The sequence below is a fragment of the Nicotiana tabacum genome, chromosome 7 (genome assembly GCF_000715075.1).
Source record: "Nicotiana tabacum cultivar K326 chromosome 7, ASM71507v2, whole genome shotgun sequence".
NCBI classification, from domain to species: domain Eukaryota; kingdom Viridiplantae; phylum Streptophyta; class Magnoliopsida; order Solanales; family Solanaceae; genus Nicotiana; species Nicotiana tabacum.
Window position 1 is genome coordinate 42,157,430 of NC_134086.1, and position 15,721 is coordinate 42,173,150.

The following is a 15,721-nucleotide window of genomic DNA, read 5'->3' on the forward strand; positions in this document are numbered from 1 at the left end:
GTGTCTAATTACCTTATATTGCTTGAGAAAGAATATTAGGTTAGATAGCTGTTGAACAACACCACTTTTGGGTAACTGAAGAGATTCATTACTTGAACTTAAAAGTGGGTTTTGAGATAACAAAACTTTGGTGGGATAATTTAGAGTTGCATAACTCTTGTCAGCTAGAGTAGTTCGAGAGAATGCTCTAGTAAATTATTGTAGTTGATCGAGAGATAATTACGATAACCCATAACTCTTAATCCTCATAGAGTATTATGGCGAGATTATAGCGGAAGAGTCAAGACCTAAGCTAGCAATTGGGGAAATCACTGCCCTAGACCTTTTTACCATTGAATTATCTTTGTCTTAGCTTACTGTTGTTTTTAATAGTAGTTGAAGTAGTTAAACAAAAACCCAATCTTTATTGATCAAACATCTTGCATCTAGAGATTGATTGAGTTGATAATAACATTGCCGAAGAGTGTAATAGATAGGTTAGTTCCCTGAGGATTTGATTTCGGACTTAAAACCGGATTATATTTGCAGCGACCACTTTGTCCTTTAAAAGGCATAGTTGGGCGTTATCAATAGCTCAGACCATATTTTATCCCAAATTGTCAAACTTTCAGGAATTTTATTTTCTCCGATTTGCTTACCCTCTCTCTTTCATGAATATTCTTATCACTTGTTTGGTAGCATAATATTTATAATTCCAAAATAATCTCATTCTCGAGCTTACGTCAATTTATTTATGGAGTACTTTCATATACGAAAATGTGGGGTGTAACAAATGGTTTTGTCATTTGGCAAAAAACATGCTTACTGCCCTATCTGCTAAAAACAAGTTAGGTCTCATCACTGATAGGATATCCAAACCAAAATTTAACTCTCCTTATTATCATTTTTGGGAAAGGTGCAATGACATGATCATTGCATGGATAACAAACTCTTTGTCTAGGGATATAGCCAACAGTGTAATGTGTTTTGATACTGTTAAGGATATATGGACTGATATTAATGAAAGATTTGGTACTTCTAATGGTTCTAAGTACATTCAACTCCAAAGGGAAATTAGTCTTACCTCCCAAGGTCATTTAGATATTGCTACCTATTTTACTAAACAGAGAGGTCTTTGGGATGAGCTTAGCAGTGCTTATATTGGTCCTGTTTGTTCTTGTGGTGCTCTCCCCAAATTCATTGAAGAGCATAAATCTATCAATTCCTCAGTGGTCTGAATGAGTCTTATTTTATTTTCAAAAGCAACATCCTTATGATGCCTTCCCTTCCTTCCCTGAGTAAGGCATACTCCATGCTACGATATGATGAGAAACAGAAAGAGACTTCTACTCCTGTCCCTGGTTTCTCCCATGATTCTGCCTCCTTTAATGCTTCAGCTAGTCATGTGAACACTTCTAGGGATTTTAATTAGAGGGTCCAATTTGATGCAAAGAGAGGTTCTAGTTCATCTTCCAATCTTTCATGCAGATATTGTAAGAAGCCTGGACACACCATTGATAAGTGATATAAGCTACATGGTTTCCCCTCAGATTTCAAGTCTACCAAGAATAGGAGGTATGCAGCTTGTGTTCAGTCTGATGAACATCTTCTGGACCCTGCGTTTACCAAATCAAATTCCTCTGTTGAGAGTGGACATGGACTTAGTAAAGAACAATACCAACATCTCATGACTCTGCTTCAACAAGTCCACATATCTCCTACTCTTTATTCTAAGAATGTTGTCACTGAAAATGCAGGATTTGCCAACTTTACAGGTGTGTACAGTCACCCTGAGGTGCATTCAGCTTCTTTTCATGCATGTGCAGTTTCTCACTTAGGCTTAAACCCTTGGATCATAGATTCTGGTTCCACCAACCACATAACCCTACATAAACACTTACTTTACAACCTTAAGCCTTTAGTAACACCTTTCCTAATTACTCTACCTAATGGATATAAAGGTCATATCTACTGGTTCTTTGATCCTCAGGGCAGATATGATTTTACATAATATCTTATTAGTTCCCTCATTCCATTTCAATTTGATCTCTGTGCATAAGTTACTTCTTCAATTCAAATGTCTTGCAATCTTCACTATTTTTAACTGTATTTTACAGGGCCTTTCTCTAAGGAGGCCTCTGAAAATTTGTAAGGCTGCAAATGGACTATAATTCCTGCATTCAGCTGATTCTCACTTTCCTTTATTTGTTCCTAGTTCTGTTTCTTCTTCTGCTCAGTCTAATGTTTCTATTTCTGTTCCTAGCAATAATGTTGTTTCAAATTCTATTGATCATTCTGTATTTCATACTTAATCTTGTCATCCATCTGTTGTTAATAAAGATGATCTGTTTTGGCAACAAAGATTTGGTCATATTCCATTTTCCAAGATGAGATCCATTTTATTTCTGTCAAATAAGGTGTCATCCAAACAACCATTTTTATGCAATGTATGTCCAATGGCTAGACAACATAGACTTCCCCCTCCCTGATAGTACTATACACATTTCTCTTCCTTTTAAACTTGTTCACATTGCCATCTGGGGCCTTTACAACACTCAAACATACAATAGCTTTAGGTATTTTCGCACTCTAGTTGATGACTTTACTAGAGTGACATGGACACATCTCATCTCTTGCAAGAGCAATGCTTTTCCATTCTTAAAGCTTTCATCCAAGTGGTAAAAGTTCAATTTCATTCTTCTGATAAATGTTTTAGATCTGATAATACCTATCAACTGGGGAGTAGTTCTGAACTCCAACAATTCTTTACTTATAATGGTATACTTCACCAGACATGAAATTGTTGAAAGAAAACACAAACATCCCTTAGAAGTCTCTAGGGCACTTTTATTCCAATCCAAACTCCCTCTCAAGTACTGACGTGAATGTGTTCTTACTGCTATATATATCATTAATAGAATTTCCTCCACAGTCCTACACAACATCTCACCTTTTGAGAAACTACATGGTCATTATCCCTCCTATGATCACTTGAAGTCATTTGGTTGTCTCTGTCATGCAGCCAGTCATAAACCTGGTAGAGATAAGTTCCAATCTAGATCTATATCTACTATTTTCTTGGGGTACCCTTGTGGGAAAAAGGGGTACGAACTACTTAACTTGTCATCTATTTCTATCTTTTTTCTCTAGAGATGTTTTTTATGAACATATCTTTCCTTATTATTCCCCTTCTCCTTCTTCTACTTTCCCTCCCCCTTCTGATTATGTTGAGGTTTCTCTTTCTGTTCCTGTTGAGGATTCCCCTTCTATTCCTGTTGAGGTTTCTCCTTCTGTTTCACCTTCTGCTTCCCCTGATTCTTTTCCATCCCTTTTCCTCCTCCTGTTCCAGTTCCTGAACTTAGGAGATCTGGTAGGCCTATTCAGGTTCCTAAATACCTTAAAGATTTTGTTTGTACTTTTGCTTTTCCTTCTTCTTTTTCTGCTTTTGTGTCTCCTCAGGTTCCTAGTGGTGAAATACACATGCATGAGCCTCAATTTTACTAGCAGGTTATCTCCATTCCTGCTTAGCAAGAGGTCATGCTAAAGGAATTTCAAGAACTTGAAGCTAAACACACTTGGGATATTGTTCCCCTTACTCCTCATAAAAAGGTTATTCACTGCAAATGGGTGTATAAAATCAAACACAAATTTGATGGCTCTATTGAGAGGTATAAGGTCAGACTTGTGATAAGAGGGGGAACACAAAGAGAAGGTGTTGATTACGCTGAGACTTTTTCCCCTGTAGTTAAACTCACTACCATCAGATGTTTTCTCACTCTAGTTGTAAAAAGAGGTTGAACTGTTTTCCAATTGGATGTCAACAATGCTTTCTTGTATAGTGATCTCTATGAAGAGGTCTACATGAAGTTTCCTCCTATTTTGGAAGTCTCTCCTTCTTCTTCTACCTCTTCTCCTTTGGTGTGCAAGTTTCAGAAATCAATTTATGGCCTCAAGCAAGCATCCAGACAATTGTTTGCCAAGCTGTCTGAATCCTTGCTATCTAGGGGCTACATATCCAGCAAAAATGACTATTCTCTGTTCATCAGGTCTTCTGGTGCCTTTTTGGTGGTTTTGGCTGTCTATGTAGATGACATTTTATTAGTGATGACCTTGATGAGTTGAATGCTTTGAAAGGTTCCCTGGATGCTCAATTTAAGATTAAGGACTTGGGGTTTATCCATCACTTCTTGGGTTTGGAAGTTACTCCTCATGACCATGGTTATCTTATGACTCAACACAAATATACTTTTGACCTACTTTCTGAGTTTCATTGTGACCACTTCACACCTGCTACCACTTATTTGGATCCTAGTGTGAAGCTGGTTCCTAACATGCATGATCCCCTACTTGATCCTACCACTTTCAGGAGGTTAGTTGGAAAACTCAACTTCCTGCAGCACACCAGGCCTGATATATCCTTTACAGTACAACACCTCAGCCACAATCCCCACATGTTCCTCATATGCTGGGAGCTCTACATGTCCCCAGATATCTCTTGAATGCCCCTGCTCAGGGTATTCTACTCTCTGCCAGCTCTGATCTTTCCCTTCTAGCATATTCAGACTCTGACTAGGCTGCATGTGCTGCTTCAAGGAGATCTGTGATTGGGTTCCACATCACTCTTGGGGGCAGTCTAATTTCTTGGAAGAGTAAGAAGCAACCCATTGTCTCTCTCTCTTCAGCTGAAGCTGAATATAGAGCATTAAGGATGGTTGTGGCTGATGTTTCTTGGCTAACTTGTTTACTTGGTGATTTGGGCCTTCATATTTTTGCCCCTATTTCTATCTTCTATGATAGTCAGGCAGCTCTGCACATTGCCAAGAACCCAGTATTTCATGAACGCACCAACCATATTGAAGTTGATTGTCACTATGTTCGAGACAGCTTGCTTTCTGGCTTAATATCCCTTCAGTTTGTTCCCAACTCTGCCCAGCTTGCTGACATGGTTACCAAGCCACTGCATGGTCCTCTACATCATCAATTTTAGGCAAGCTTGGAGTGTCTACACCCTCTAGCTTGAGGGGGTGTTGACAATATTCGGCCTCAGCCAGCTAAATGGATCACCTATTGGGCCTCATAGTTTTGTACTTAGTTTGGGCCTTACTATATACCCGGCCCATTTTTCATTTAGTCATTTATTTTGTATATACACCACTAACAACAGAAGATTCTAAACATAATAACAAATTCATTTTCTCTCATCAGATATTTTGCTCCTCTCATTTCTCTTTCTCCTCTCATTATTAGGGTTTTAATTCTAAATCAAATCCTCAGATTACATTGAGGATCAATGAATTAACAGTTATTATGTTCTAAATTTTTCTCGGTGCCCTCCTACTTTTTTCCCCTCTAAATCTTGATTTGAATTCTAGTTTATTGCTTTTATTTAAATAAGGTAAACGTATTGCATAAATCTAATATTCTTATTATTTTTTATTTTAGAAAGAACGAAAGTATTTACGTGAGAATTTACAGCAGATATTAATGAACTAAGAATTCCTCTGAATCTGCTTTCGGCGCATGACCCGCACTTATATTTGGGTCAGGAACAAATTCATCTTCTTATAATTGACCTGTGATTATTGCTTCATCTTCATGCATACGAGTTGTTACCTACTTATTTATCTATTTTAATAATTTTGGCCGTATAACACTTATTTTGGATTTATGTGTACGTAGTAAATTGACTAATAATACTTTAATATAATTCTCACTCTACTTTTATTTCCTTTTACTTCGTATATTAAGTCGACCCTTGTTCATTTTTCCATCTTATTTTTCATGATTTTATCTTGCATGAAGAATTGAGATCAAGTAAAATCACTCCCTAGTCCCTTCACTTGTTTGAATAGAGAATATAAGTCTATCTTATAACGAACCCCACCCCCCTCTCCCAGATAGTGGCGAAGTTTGTAAGAATTAATTACTTATGTATTTCTCTCACCGATGTAATATTTTTCTTAACAAAAATTTTGTGTTTTATGAGCTTACTGGTTCATATGCATGTCTTAAGTCAAGTTAGGTTGATTACAATATCAACTGTCAAAAATGATTGACTAAAAATATAGATCTTGGTTCAAATAATTAAATTTATATAAAAGATTGTTAATCTTAACTAACAATAATATCCCTAAAATGAAGTTCTTGAAAAAGCAACAAACACTATATAGATATAGTCGGACAGTAGCGGTAACATGCAATAAATATCCAAAGAGATCAAATGCAATAGTGTAGCATTCAATATCAATGAATAGCAACAAATGATATTTAAGTAAATAAAAGGAATGAGTCACCCAGGAAAGGATGGAATAAGTGGATGTTCTTTCTGACAATGATGAATGATAGACAATCTCTTGAATATTTGAGTTATTCTCAGATCTAGTGAAAAAGTATTGACAAGACTCTCAGTGAAAAGGTATTGTTTGCATCTTAGCAATGAGATCCGATTCTCTTTCTCAAGTCAAAGTGACTTTTTAAAAATGAATATCACATGCCCCCTATCATTATGTCTCTTCCTATTTATAAGGAACATGTTCCTAAAAACCCTAATAGTATAAGTGCAGAGAATTATTCACTAGAATATTTCTCTTTTATGTCCTATCTCGAAACCAGCTGCTACAGCTCTGTTAAGGGTGCTCGACCTCGGCCTTGATGACAACTCTACGAATTTGGTCTTGCTGATTCTTTCACCACATTCCTGCTATTTCTTCGACCCCTGCCTTCATTGATAATTAGATCATTACGACGCGCAGCATAGCATGAATATTTTACTAACACTATTTCGACTAAAATGAATTTTGACCTATAGCAATACGTTCCTTGATGGGTGATGAACGTGGTCTTCTCCTAGTCTTCCTCCTCCATAAGAATTTGGTTATAGCCTAAGTAAGCGTCCAAGAAACTCAATAGGTCGTGCCGGGCTGTAGTGTCGATGAGTTGGTGGATATGGGGTAATGAAAACGAATCTTTTGGACATGCTTTGTTCAAGTATGTGAAATCCACGCACATCCGCCATTTTCTATTTTTCTTTTTGACCATCAATACATTGACGATCCACTTAGGGTACTTCAACTCCCTGATGGAGCCGTTCTCTAACAGTTATTCCACCTCTTTGCGGACTACATCGTTGATGGCAGAGTTGAATTTATGCCTAACTTGCCATAATGGGGGTGGAATGGGTCGACATTTAATTTGTTTGTGGCGGTTTCCTTTAGGATGCTCGGAATATCTGTATGACTGAAAGCAAGCAAATTTGCATTAGCTATTAAGAATTGAATGAATTTACCTGGTTCTCGAAGTTTGCAACCGATATAGGCCTTCTTGCTATGGTCGTTGAGGTCTAACTAAACGAGGTCGAGGTCTTCTATGGTCGAACCTGCAGCCTCAATCGTGTCAGGATCCATGATGATGTCCCCAGTCTCTCCTTGCTTCGACCTCGACCTTGTTGATTGCTATGCCTCTTTTTCTTTTTCTTTTTTCTGTTAGGTGTCTGTGCATCCCAAGGAAATGTGTAGTATTCCCGGGATGTACGTTGTTCCCTACGTATGGTGAATATCCCCCATGGTGTTGGGAACTTAATTACTTGGTATAGGCTACAGGGGATGGCTCTCATGGGGTGTATTCACGGTCGTCCCACTATGATGTTGTACGCAGTGGCCTGGTCCATGATGTGGAATGTCGTCTCCAGAGTCACGCCGCCAACCAAGATGGGGAGTGTGAATTCCTCGGATGTCCGCTCAACTGTATTATTAAAATTGGTTAGCGTGATGTAACGCGACACTATACTATCCTCGAGCCTTATTTGGGTAAGGAATCGAGGATGGATAATGCACGCACCGCTTCCATCATCCACTATGATGAATTTGACATTGGTATCTAAAATGCATAAAGTAATAACAATGGCATCATTATGAGGGAAAGCCAAACTGTCGGCATCCGACTTGTCGAAGATGATACTTTCTTCGAGTTTGTCATACAGCTTACGGGTGATAGACCGCTTGAGCTTGTAAGTGGTAGTAAACTTCACGATGTTGATATAGGCATCGCCGCCGCCGCGATGATCATGTTAATGGTACGAGCTGGCGAAGGCGGCTAAGGCAAGCCTTGATGTTCATGTCCTCTGGCGAAGACGGTCCTCCCCTTATCGCTTAGTAGCTCATTGAGGTGCCCTTACTGTAACATGTTTACGACTTCTTGTTTGAGAGCGATGAAGTCTTTTGTTTTGTGCCCACGTTCCTGGTGAAACTCACAGAGTGCGTCGGATTTCCTAGTGTTCGGGGCTGATCTCATCTTCGTCAGCCACTTCACTTTCGTTTCGAGTTTCTCGAGGGCGTAGACTATTTCTGTAGGTGACACACAAAAATTGTGAGTAGATAGCTGTGAGCATGTGTTTTGTGCCCTACATGAAATACTCCCATAAATTCAAAACAAAGTAATTTTGTTTCATTATTTGCAATTTTGTGGATTTTGTGGCATTTGCTGTTAATTATTTGTATTTTTTGTCTGTGCATTTCATTTGTTAATGAATGAAAAATACAAAATATACTACATTTGCATTTAGGATTTAATTTTTGCATGTTTGAAATAATTAGTAATTTAGTGTTTATAAAACTGGAAAATCACAAAAAATAGTTCATTTTTGCATTCTCATTTTAATTTCTCGAATTTTGTTAGCTTTCTTTAAGTTGGTATTTAATTAGTACGGTAATTATTTTTAGAGATTAACTAGTTTAATTTGATAGGATAATATTAGTTTTAATAATTTAGGATTTATTTCTAATTTTGGAAAGAAAAGAAATTTGGAAATTGAAAAAAAGAAGAAAAGATTCAAAAAACAAAGGGAAATTCGATTTGGGCCATTTATGTAACCCCCCCCCCCCCCACCCCTTCAGCCCAATTGCCCCATCCCCCTCATACCCACCTAGTTCTGGCCCAAATCCACTTATACCCAGTCCGGATCCCCCTTTCAAATAAAACAACGTCGTTTCGACCATTGCCAATCTGAGTCGTTGATCCTTACTTGATCTAACAGCTCGGAACTAAAGTTGGGGGAGTATATATATGTTCGAATACACACACACATACCCCTCAGTTCATCGTCCCCAACACCCCAACTTCAGAAACCCTGCCCCCCAAACCCTAGTAGCCGCCCCAGAATTCCCCACCGTCCGGTGGCGGCGCCGGCGTCCAATCGCCACCAAATTAACACCCTGAACTCCTTTCCACCTCCCCATCCCAAATCTCCACACAGTTCCTCTTGAATCCCCTTCCATCGCCTCGAATCTTAGATCTGAGGTTAGCACCGAAAACCCTAAAATTCCCAGATCCACCCAAAATCACACCATGCAACCCCTCATCTCCTTCCTGCCTCAAATACATGTTGGTTTCATCTTAAAATGGCCCGTTAGTGGTAGAGTAGAGGTCCGGATAGCAAAGTATCTCCTTGGGATTCTTTTCCGGCTTAGCAAGGTCAAGTGAACCTAATACTGTCATTAATCATTTGTCTTTTGTTAAGGACAACCGATTAATGACCGTCAAAGGTTCACTGCTTCCTCCAAGGTTGTTCGAGTTCATGTGGTTCTTGCCGAAGCAGGTTTGGGATAATTTCCCTTTGCATCGATTGGTTTCTGTTGATCTCTTCTGTTTGTTTGCTTGGTTTGTTTTATAGCTTTTCAGAATTTTCGTCTCTTGATTAATTGCATTATGTTCTGATTGCGAGATTGTTAGTTAGCTTGTTTGCGTAGTTGTCGATGACAATCAGCTTCGTAAGGTTTGCGTTTAATTTGGTTTCAATTCACGAGATTTTATTTTTTTTTTCGCTGGGTTTCATGTCACATTTTGTGAATTAATTTTGGAACTGAGTCAAGTATAGTTCATCGTTTGCATTAATTCTTGTTTCAAAAATATTTTTTGAATTCATGTTTATGTGTGAAGGGTATTCAAGCCAGTTTCTCATAATTTCAATAGTTGTTTTGGATTTCAATTTGTTTGAAAGTGTCAACCCGTTTGTTTACTGTTATTGAGATTGTGAGCATTCAGAATTTAAGGGGGGTAAGTGAATAATGGGGAATTTTAGGGGTAATTTGAAGATTGTTTCAACTTAAAGAATCTTTAAATAACTGATGGGAAGCTTCCTAAATGGACAGCTGCCCAAAATGGTTGGGGAAAATAGGCTGTAAGTTGAAAATATCTGAAGGAAATGGACAGCTGTCCAAAAATCAGTTTTGAAAGATGCCCTATTAGGGTATTTTAGAAAATCTGACTGCCTTGCCTTGGAAAGCACACAGCAGACCCTCAGCCTTTAAAAAGAAAGCTTTCTTCTCATTCAAGTCAGTTTTTTACACCTTAGAGAGACTGAAAAGGCTGAAATACAGGAGAAATCAGAACAACTAAAAAAAAGTCATTGTTCCATTGAAAGTTTTTTTGTAATTCTTGAGGCTCTCACTTCTGAAATGATCTCTGAACAATCGAGGGCTAAGATGGCTTGATACTTGGTCATTATGGCTAGGTGTTGGGTGTTTGCTTGTGTGAGAGTGTGTTTGACACCGCAATCTGGTCTGCTGACTTGCATTTTCTGGAATTTTGAGTTGTTTTGGTACACTGTTCCACTGGATTTGAGGTCCACTTTGCTGCTTGTTACTGTTACTGGGTTTTATGATTATCTCGTTGTTGCTTTCTTCACATTTTCAGGTATGTAAGGACATTTGAACCTTGGGTAGATCTAGATCAGAAGCCTATGAAATCAAGCTGAAATGGTTGTTTTGTTCTTTCAAGCAGAGGCTATTGGTCTTCTTGTGATTTATGCACATTTCTCTCATTAATCATTATGAGTAGTTAGTCATATAGTTTGTAGCCTATTTCCTTTTCAGACTTGGGATTTGCACCAATATGTTATAAATCATGTTAGACTATTGGACTATTACAGTGCTGTAAGTCAGTGCTAAGCTCAGCCACACCTATGTCTTATTCATGAATGTCACTCATGTCTTTGGGAAACTGTTAGAATGTGTAGAGTAGTTTGACCTTCCCTGTACCATGTTCACCTTTAATTGTTTAGCTTAAAATTTGCCTTGTTTCGCACTGTGCAAGCAGTGCATCGATTCATTATTCTGGGTGCAAATTCTGATTGTGGCTCTCATTGGTTTGATTTGCTGGTTAGTTCCATTGGATCTGATTTCTAGTGCTTGTTTAACCTTTCAAAAATGTGAAAGTATGGTTCAGTCCATACTCCTCGTGATATACGTTTGGTTACTGAGGAGAATCTGCCCAGGACCTACCTGCATTTTTCAAGGACTATGTATTTGTTTTAATGTGTTCATTGTAAGGTTTATTTTCATAAGTTGTAGCTTTGTTGTCTTTGTCCGTTCTTATATCGAAATTTGTTTTATTCCGCTAAAGTTTGTTGGATTCGGATCGAAGCTTAACTGTTAGTCTTCATGATTCAATCGTTAGTTTTAATGCATGCCCGGTGGTATGATTCTTTGCGAGGGTGTTTCTCATGAATTATTAGAGAAATAGCTTTGGGCTTTAAGAAATCAGGTTTTGGACAATGGTTTGTGCTGATTCTTGGGGATTATGTCCAGCTCACCTGGATCTTCAAACTGGTCATGTGACCAGATTTAAAGGATGTAATTTCAAGCAAAAGAATATGGGCCTAGCAAATGAGCTGCCAGGGCCTTCTCCACATTAACACTTCTGTGCTGCAAATCCACGTGCCTTGAGTTAGCCCGTTTGCTTTTCACAGTGTAGCTAGCCCGTAACTTGTGGCCTTAGCAATCCTAACTCAATTTTAGGAATAATTGTTGAATATTCGTAGAGAAACCTTTAGTGCCGTTTAAAATACAATTGTGATTGTGTACACGTTCGCGTGACATGATTACAATTCTAAAAACTAATTAGGAATATGCGTTCGCGCAATTTTGAGCAAACCTTCTTAATAATAAAACGGGTTTTCGTAGGGTATTAATTAAATTAGCTCATATAGTCTGAGGCGCGTCATATACCATTTAATCATACAAAATGACAAGTGTTTATAGTTTGCTTTAGATACGCGCAACTTTGGCCAAATCTTTTCATATATAATAATCAAGTGTTATTAATTGTGGACACGTTCGCGTGACATGATTTTTGACGCGCCAAAGGGAAAGGGTATACGTACGCGTAACTCGATCCTTTAACTACGAATAATCAAGTGATTTAAAAGCGGTAAAGGATAAATGCACATAGGGTCTAAAGTCAGTAATTAAATAATTTCGATAAGCCAAGTATGATCAAAGAGACCATGCTAGAACCACGGAACTCGGGAATGCCTAACACCTTCTCCCGGGTTAACAGAATTTCTTACCCGAATTTCTGGTTCGCGGACTGTTAAACAGAGTCACCCTTCCTCGATTCATAATTTTAACCGGTGACTTGGGATACCATAAATTATCCCAAGTGGCGACTCTGATTTTTAATAAATAAACAATCCCGTTTCGATTGTCCTTTAATTGGAAAAACTCCCTTATATTTATACCCTCTACGGGGTGTAGTAAAAAGGAGATGTGACAGCTCTGGCGACTTTGCTGGGGATCGAACCCAGAATCTCTGGTTCAGGGTTCAAGAATTCGAGCTTGTTTCATGATTTTTACTTGGCTTTATTTATTGTTCATAATACTGTATTCTGTGAACCTTTATGCTAATTGCTATCTGTTTACCGCTTTGGTATTGTTGGAATTGTATATAATTGTCTTCTTACGCCATCCCTCTGAGTCTTCTGAAAATGGTGCACACGTTCGCGTGGCCCGCATTTTCTGTAGAAATTATACCAAATAGAATGAGGCTAGGCAAGCGACAAGGCCGAGTAGACTTTAGTGCTCCCGGTACGTCGCCCCCTCCTCGGCCCTAGTTGTCCGCTCGGGTACCCCAAGTCTAGACCAAAACCGCAGGATTTAAACTTAGAAAAACATAGCCCCATGTCGGATCCCTAGTTGGAACGTTTGTTTACATCATGTGCATTTAACTTAGGGGACTCAACATAGGGGTTGGGTCCGTCTAGGACAGGTGCGCCCGAAATAACAGACCATCCTGATGCATCCTATGTGCTATGTGAATATTTATTTGTTTTGGCTTGCATGCTGACCGGCTAGGGATAATATAACGGAAAAAGAAGAAAGGAAAACCAAGAGTGATATAGGGAAGGAAATAAAACCCGGTTCTAAAACATCCCGGTATTTGAAAAGCGCCCTAAAACTTTACCCAAAAAATTTTCGAAAAAAAAGGGGGGTTATTTTTAAAAGAGTCAAACACTGTGTTATCTCAAATATGACCAAACTACGAAGGTCTGATTCTTACCGAATGTGGGATACGTAGGCAACCTACATAAGGTTCGGCCTTATTTTTGAAAATAAGAGAAAAAGAAAAACAATAAAAGAGAGTCGATGGTCGAATGAATTCAACCTTGATTTTGGTCAAAATAAGCCGACCCAGCTTCGGCTATGTCTTAAACCGTTCTTGTCGAGGTATCTGCAAAGTATTTTTCAGTTGTCGAAAGGCTATTTTAATAAAAGAATGGGCAATCTTGTGAGGGGTCATAAAGTAATTCCCCCGGCCTCAAAATTCGCGTGAAATTGAGAAGGGGCCGCGTTGCAGAAACAGCCATTTGGCTAAAGTTGGCATACAGGGGAAGAGATTATGGTTCTTTTCTTCTTTTATTTGTTCTTTTTCTTTTCTTTTTCTAAAGACTGTTTACAAAAGGGTCAACTCGAGTCAAACCCTAACCTTAATCCTCTATAGGAACAATGAGTACCATCTAAGAACCGCCAGAAGTGGTCAGGGAACAGTCTCGGGTACACTTGCGTATGTGGTGGAATGATCTAGATGAAGATGGTCAGAAATGGGTGAAAAAGCACTTGGGTTCTCTTATAGACATCTTTGAAATAAAACCACGGGAAGAACTGGTCAAAGCTTTGGTAACGTTCTGGGATCTTGTCCACAATATCTTTCATTTCTCAGATTTCGAGATCACCCCTACTTTGGAGGAAATAGTCGGGTACATTGAATTCGGGCGGGACTTGAGGAAGCAACAGCTCATATTTCCAAGGGCTCCATCGGTGTACAAGTTCTTTCACCTCTTTAATATTAGTAAACAGACAAATAAGGAACGGGTGAGCAACGGGTGTTGTGCTTTCCATTTCTTATACTTCAGGTTCGGGCATTCCTCTGGTTTTGAAACGCATGAAAAGGGCCTGAGCAATAAACAAAACAAGGGCCTTTAGCAAATTCATCGTTGGTTCGCATTTATTGTGGCATTCTTGGGGATCATGGTTTTTTCAAATGATAAAGGAACGGTGGACATTCGTATGGCTAGAATTGCACAAATCCTCACTACCAAGGAAGATCTTACACTTGCCCCGTTGGTGGTAGCAGATATCTATCGCGCATTGACTGTATGCAAAGCAGGGGCTCAGTTTTATGAGGGTTGCAGTACCATTCTGCAAATGTGGTTGATCGAGCATATTCGCCATCATCCCAGATTCATGAGTTACGGTTTGAGCCCAAACAACTTCATCATTAGTTACGAGGAGAGGATAAAAGATTACAACACACCAGAAGGATTTGAAGCATGGGTTTCTCATTTGAAAACTCTTTACGCAGGTCAGGTTGGGTGGACCATAGGATGGCTCCCGAGGACAGAAGCCATCTATATGACCGCTACCAAAGGATACTTGAGGATAATGGGTGTAAAGAGTATTCAGCCATATGCACCGTAGAGGGTCTTGAGGCAATTGGGGAGTTATCAGATTGTGCCTGAAGATGAAGATCTAAGCATCCAGGTCATAGAGTTGCATCTAGAAGCCGCATTGCCTGAGGCTATAGTTCAGCAGGATTGGAATAGCTGCCGGTATCTCAAGAACGGCACCCAGTACCAGACGTCGCCAAGGGGGAAGTTGATCCAAATTATGCTGCTTGGTTTGAGGAGATATCTTATGTAAACAATGAGCCGAAGCCCGAGAGGCCCGCCAAAAGGCCTCATGTTCAAGCCTTTGATGATAAAATTCAAGAGAGGTTAGCTTGGGGGGGAGAAGGAGAAGGAATGTAAGGCCATTATCCACGGTCTGCGAGAAGAATTGAGAAATGTCACCTTCAACAATGACTTGTAGGCACAAGAGGCCGAAGGTGAAAGGAGAAGATTGGTGCGAGAAAACGAGGCCCTCAGAGCTCAAGTTCGATAGTTGAAAATTGAAGCCGAGAACCCAGGCCGAAGCAGGAAAGATGAGAGGCTCATTTACAACCTCACTCAAAAGGTACGTGACTACGAAGATGACCTGCAGAAAGTTGAGTCTGAACTAGCAAAAGCACGGGCAAGGTTTTCCAAAAATGCCAAGGGGTGTGCAGCTTTCGTTCAACAGATGAAAGAAAGATATGAAAGAGGGGTCACAGGTTGGGAAAAGGCAATCGGCAACCTCGAGGGGGAAATGGCTAAACAAGACAAAAAATTTAAGGCTGAAAGAGAACATTGTTACGCCTTAATGGCGCGGCTAGAAAGGGACTTGCAACAACTCCAAGAGCAGAACCAGGTAGCCGAACGAACTTTGGAAGACAGAACCAAACAAATTGGGCGTTTTTTGCAAGAGAAGGGCGTCATAAGAGAGCGAGTCAAAAGGGTTGCCAACTATATCGCAATGAAGTGCGACAGCTGTGAGGATATGACGAGATCTATGTTCTTCGCCACTGTGATGATTTTTGTTCGCCGGGTAATGGA

General features: G+C 39.4%; 1 protein-coding gene across 1 annotated transcript; it reads left to right on the forward strand.

Moving 5' to 3' along the window:
• The first annotated feature begins 797 nt into the window (after nt 1–797).
• LOC142162065 (uncharacterized) lies at nt 798–1,217 on the forward strand. The gene has a single exon (XM_075218369.1). The coding sequence runs from the start codon at nt 798–800 to the stop codon at nt 1,215–1,217; it is 420 nt and encodes a 139-aa protein (XP_075074470.1).
• Nucleotides 1,218–15,721: the final 14,504 nt, after the last annotated feature.

Excerpts from the sequence above, each read along its gene's own strand:
- LOC142162065 (XM_075218369.1), top strand. The coding sequence starts at position 798 with ATGCTTACTGCCCTATCTGCTAAAAACAAGTTAGGTCTCATCACTGAT.